The sequence below is a fragment of the Kryptolebias marmoratus genome, linkage group LG21 (assembly GCF_001649575.2).
Source record: "Kryptolebias marmoratus isolate JLee-2015 linkage group LG21, ASM164957v2, whole genome shotgun sequence".
Classification (NCBI taxonomy): Eukaryota; Metazoa; Chordata; class Actinopteri; order Cyprinodontiformes; family Rivulidae; genus Kryptolebias; species Kryptolebias marmoratus.
Window position 1 is genome coordinate 15,919,748 of NC_051450.1, and position 5,956 is coordinate 15,925,703.

The 5,956-nt window shown below is 45.4% G+C and overlaps 1 protein-coding gene across 3 annotated transcripts in view; it reads left to right on the forward strand.

Annotated features, from left to right (window-relative positions):
* Positions 1 to 5,956, forward strand: part of drd3 (dopamine receptor D3) — a 27,960-nt gene that overhangs the window by 1,211 nt on the left and 20,793 nt on the right. For all 3 annotated transcript variants that reach the window (XM_017406356.3, XM_017406358.3, XM_017406359.3), the window contains exon 2: positions 541 to 883. In XM_017406356.3, the coding sequence (XP_017261845.1) occupies positions 587 to 883 (297 nt within the window). In that variant the 5' untranslated portion in view covers positions 541 to 586. The remainder of the gene's footprint in view (positions 1 to 540; positions 884 to 5,956) is intronic.

The following is a 5,956-nucleotide window of genomic DNA, read 5'->3' on the forward strand; positions in this document are numbered from 1 at the left end:
GGGGGGGGGGGGGCAGCTCGGACTTGTTAGCCCTCCATGATGAGTGAACCTCGCTGACACTGCTCTAAAGCAGGCTGCCAGCTCCTCAACGCTTCCACTCTCTCCCTTTTGTTGTTGTTGTTGTTGTTGTTTTCCAGGAGGAATAAAAGAGGAACAAACGAGAAACAGACAGGAGCAGTTTTACAGGAATCACTGTTCCATTAAAACCAACAATATTGCTTCCATTTTTCATTCAGCCTGAAAAAAACTTAAACAACGCTGCAAAGAAAGAGGCAAAAGCTTTCCCGCCGGGGTGCATTTCAGCCTTTAGGTTTTTATTTATCTGTGCAATCGACTACAGTTGCTAAGAGGCAATTTCCCAGCGGGCCTTTGTTGTGAAATTACGCTGCCTTCATCTGAGGACTATTATGCTGCACTTATCTGACTAACGAGGTGGGAGAAATGCACTGTTTGCATGGGAATCCGAGAGGAAAAAAAGAAGAAAAAAAAAGATTTCTGTGTCCGCCGGGCGAAACGCTGAAACAGTGCTCCTTTCTCCAGGGTAGGTTTGCCACACATCTCACCTCCATGTCACCCGGACGTCTCCATGGCGATGTTTAGCAGCTCCGAGCGGCTCTGGAACGAGTCGGGCGGCTTCGAGCGGGACGAGCAGAACGGGAGCTGGGCGGCGGAGGCGGCGGAGGCGGACGGGGAGGAGTGCAACTACTACGCCATGCTGTACTCCCTGCTCATCCTGGCCATCGTGTTCGGGAATGTGCTGGTGTGCCTGGCCGTGCTGCGGGAGCGCTCGCTGCAGACCACCACCAACTACCTGGTGGTCAGCTTGGCCGTGGCCGACCTGCTGGTGGCCTCGCTGGTCATGCCCTGGGCCGTGTACCTGGAGGTGAGTAACCCGCTTAGACACCGAGATGACTCAGAAACAAAACCAAATTGAGAAATTGTTCATTGTGGTTTCATCTATTAGGAGAGATAAAGGGGACCTATCATGCAAAATTCACTTTTTTTCCCATTTGGGGATCTACTGCTTCTAGAAACAATCCAAGCGCCCAAAAAACCCTCAGTTTTTTAGCAATAACTGAATGGTGTATGCAAAACGACCTGTTTCAAAAAACCTCGGGATTGTTGCGTCACATTCCCGTTACCTAGCAACCCAGAGTGGAGCTCCGCCCACTTCATTACAGGAAGACCATCATGTTTGTTCTGCTGAAAAAAGGAAAACGTTCTGTTGCCGGCGGCGCTGTCACCAAAGTCAGAATCCTCAGCGTTTGAATTTGTGACGATATAAATGTGCATTTAATCCTTCAGTAAGGGGGCGTGACCAACAGCTGCTCATCTGCATAAAAGCAAGGTAGCCCTAAAACCGCTCAGGCAGAACTGATCAGCTGAAGTCTCAACATCTGATTATGATTTTGTGTTTTAAACGTGACCCACAGATCCTGACTGACTTGTTCAAGGAAGCAGAATGGATCCTTTTTCACCCGGTGTTGTGACACACGTGGCTCATTAGGTTCTTATTTAATTGGAAAGTTTGCGTCCTTTAATTAACGACGCTTGGAGTCATGAGTTCCTGCTGCCGTTCTCTATAAGCGTCAGAGTCTTGGTCTTGGTTTATCTCACATTAAAACCAAACGTTTCAGTTTTACGTGCAGGACTGAGTTGGTGCATCACTCGAACAGATCCAGCATCTGGTTAATGTTGTCCCCAGTTTATCCCTCAAGTTTTAATTCTTATTTATTCTTTAACCCCTTCTGGTCAGTTTGATCGCAGACTGAAGGTTACTTCATGTGTAGATAATTAATCGGTACTCGCAGCTGCATGTTTATTATGAAGCATTTCATATAAATGTACATTTTTTAGCTCCTGAATCGCCAAAAGCCTCACTCCGTTTGTCCTTTGAAGTACATCTTCCTCCTAATTGGCGATAACTAATCGATGAGAGCGCCAAAGGAATAAAGGTTAAATAGAAAACGGCTGTTTGTCTTAATTAATCTGTATTTGCTCGCTAATTGTTAATTTCCTCAGCATCCCACGCCGCGCCGCCCGCTGCCCGGCAACGTTATTATGCGGAGCAGCGGCGCGCACGGGCCTCGGGGGCGGCCATGTTTCATCCACGCGGCTCGCCGGGAACCGTGATCATTTTTGAATAATTCGCAGAATCAGCAACATCAGGTTGACTTGGGCGGGAAAAAGAAAGGAGGAAAAATTAAAGATGATTACGGAGCCAAGACTGGAGTCGCTCCTGAGCTGAACTTCCTGCTTTTGCTGCCATTTTTGGATTTGATTTGTAGTTTTTAATCCAACAGCGACTAAAGCTTCAAAAGAACTGAGCGACATAAATCACCTGCATGGAGAAAAACATGAAGCTCAAACTGTTAAAACCTTTAAAGCTAACGAGCCAAAAACAAAAGGTCATTTTGTTGTTCAACAAACACTAACTAGTATTACTAGTTGCAGCACACGGCATACTAGTCCGCCATTTTTCTGCACTAGTAGCCCAAAAGTCCCAACTAGTGGCTTTTTAAAGCACTCTAGACCACCGGACCAAACTAGTTACTGTTACACAAGTTAACTAGTAAGCACCAAAAACTCTTACATGTTAACTAATCTATACAAATTAGGCCTACTAGTTGACTAGTGACTGTCAAACAGGCACATTAGTCGACTCGTGCAACCTAAAAACTTAACTAGTAAACTTTAAGATGCTCACTAGTTGACTAGATTACACATTTTTGCTTCTACAAGTTATTTACTGCACCTAAAAATGTCAACTAGTTGACTCATGTGACTAAATTTGGCATCGCTAGTTAACATTTAGGTGCACTAGTTAACCAGTTGCCTTTTTTGGCACACTAATAAGCATAAAAACTTTTACATGTTAACTAATCTACACAAATTAGGCCTACTAGTTGACTAGTGCAACCTAAAAACTTAACTAGTCAACTAGTTAATTAGATTACACATTTGTGCCCCTACTAGTTAACTGCTGCACCTAAAAATGTCAACTGGTTGACTAGTGCAACTAAATGTGGCATCACTAGTTAACTAGTCAACATTTTAGGTGCACTAGTTACCTGGTTGCCTTTATTTGGGACACTAGTAACTAGTAAGCATCGGAAACTCTTAAATGTAACTAGTTGACTAGTGACTGCCAAACATACATGCTAGTTGACTAGTGCAACTTAAAGACTTAACTAGTTAACTCTAAAACGCTCACTTGTTGATTAGATTACACATTTGTGCTCCTACTAGTTAACTACTGCACCTAAAAATGTCAACTAGTTTGGCTGAAATTGGCATCACTAGTTAACTAGTCAACATTTTAGGCACACTAGTCAACTAGTTGACACTTTTTGGGGCACACCAGTAACTAGTAAGGACAAAAACAAGTCAACTATTCAACTCGTGAGCATTTTCGAGTTAACTAGTTAAGTCTTTAGGTCGCACCAGTCAGCTACTGAGCACATTTGACCGTCGTTCGACTGGTTAACATGTAGGGGTTTTTGGTGCTTACTAGTTAACTTGTACAGCACAGTGGTCAACTAGTTTAGTGGTTTACTAGCGCTTTAACCCTCCTGAAGCCCTGAAAAGAGAGCAGCAGAAAAGCTTCGTGTCGGTTTGACCTGAAGGCCACAGGATGGTTAAAAAGCTACTAGTTGGGACTCTTCTGTGACTCGTGCTTCAACTAGTTGAACAGAAGTGCCACTAGTTGGTCAGAAAGTGTAACTAGTAAGCGGGTTTGTTGAGCTGGAGCAACCTGAGGTGTGATTACCGCTGCGTTGCTGTGAGCTAGAAGACGACGCCTGACATCAGGGAATAAATCCACCCGTGGCTTCTCGCCGCGCCGCTCTGCCCTCAGCAGGAACAAATCAGGCGCCCTTCGGCGAAGTCATCCTCGGATGCTCGGGTTGAGCTATGACTATTAGACCCGAGCAAAATGGCCGCAGCGGCAGCGGCGAATGAGCACACAACTCATTCTAAATGATGCTGGCGGGCCTCTGGAGATCTACGACCCGCCTGTGGAGACGGCTCCATTTTGGCTGTTTGGCCGGCGGTAACGAGCTCCGACGGCGAAGCGTTTACAGCGTCCACACAGCAGCCGCGGGCGCGGAGGAACGAGCGCAACTTCCTGTTTTAAAAAAAGCTGAATTAAAGCATTTGGAGGAAAAAGGTTTCTTATCCTGGACAGTTTTTCGTCTTCAAAGGTGTGAAGAAACGTGACTCAGTCCAGCAAACTTCAGATCAGACACTAAGAATATCAAACGACACAGGAAGTCAGCTTTAAATCGAACCGTGGAGGGGATGTCCAGCTGAAGGGGATCAGGTTCAGACATCTTCTCCGCTCAAATGGGCGCTTTTAAGTCATTTTTATCCAAAGACAAATGCCAGGCTCTGCTCAATAATGACTCGTTTGTACATTTTAAAAGTCTTAAATCGCTTCCAAAACCATCTTTATTTCCTGCGGTAGGAAAAAAGAACAAATTCCAGCCCGAGCCGTTTGGTGAAGCTGCCTTTTCTCACCTTGGAGCCTCATCTCAGGTCCCTCTGCGGAAACATTAAATGCTGCAGGACTCACCGACAGATGAGGTTAGATTGTCAGGAACTGACTTTTAAAACGTGGCTGAGCTTCGTGCACCATGCAGGCGGCCAAATATACACACATATGCACATATATATTCACATATATCCATATATTTGTGGCTGTTATAAATTTCACAGCGCACAGATGAACTTTAAACCAGGCAGACGCAGATTAAATTGTATTAATTTCACTAATTGGTAATTGACTGAAGGCTGGAGAAGAGCGGAGGAGAGCCGGGATCACGGGGAGCCGAAGCAGCGGAGCGGAAAACACTGCAAACAAAAGGAAACCCGGGGATTAATAACCAGAATGCCGACAGAGCAGGAAAAAGAAACAACCCCACAGGATGTGGCTGGAGCGTGACGGACGCCGTGAACTCCTGCTACGACGAGGCGGCGAGCCGTGCAGAGCAGACGTTTTTCTTTTTTTTTGTTTTTCTGGCAGGAGGCTAATTGTGGACTGGCTGCAGCTGGACCAGCAGCTTCACAGGTGCCTCCACTCCTGCAATTAGGCAGAAGCAGAGGAAGTGGAGGCGCTCCAGGACTGGAGCCGGAGCCGGAGGAGGTGTTCACGGCCGCATGAGCCTCATCACAAATCATTTCTCCAAATTTTAACTCATCTGGCTTCAGTTTCAGCTGCTTTCGAGCTGAAAAAGTGCCTTTTACGATGAATTCTGTGGTTCTGGTGCCGAAATATGGCCTCAAACAGAACTTAAAGTCTTTAAAATGCCTCCTTCTCATTCCAGCCTGAGATAATCTTTTGTGCAATCCGATGGAACGGGTCGCGCTCAGAGTATGTGTTGGGAATGACTCTCAGCTACTACCACGTTGAATTTTAGCTCGATATGTGTAAATTTGACTCAGTTGTAGTGCTTTTTGTGTTGGCTAATGTTGATTAGATGTGGTGGCCATCTTGCTTTATCATGACTCCAACAGTTAATCAGCTGTAGAGGTCCATCCAGATATTATTTCCTGAAAGTTTCATGAAAATCTGTCCAGTGGGGCAGGAAATATTTTGCTAACAGACACAAGAAAACATGCACAAAAGGGCAAAAACATACAAGTCCTTTTTTTCCTTTTCGGCAGCAGCCAATAACAAAACACTGAACTCAAAACCGAGGGTTAAAGCTGCTTTTCACACTTTTTTGTGTGTTTTTTTGCATCCTGCGCGTGCCTTTCTTCTGTTCGGAGGATGAACGCACCGGGAGCTTGCGTCATTTCATCATCTTCAAAGAGCGCCTTGTTGATTGAGATTTCTGTAATGACATTAAGGTTCCTGTTCCACGCGCGGCTCAGTCTCACAGTGAACACTGGAACAGCATCGGGCGGCGCGAGGAGTGGGTGAAAGATTACAACTTTAGCAAAAAAAAAAAAAAAA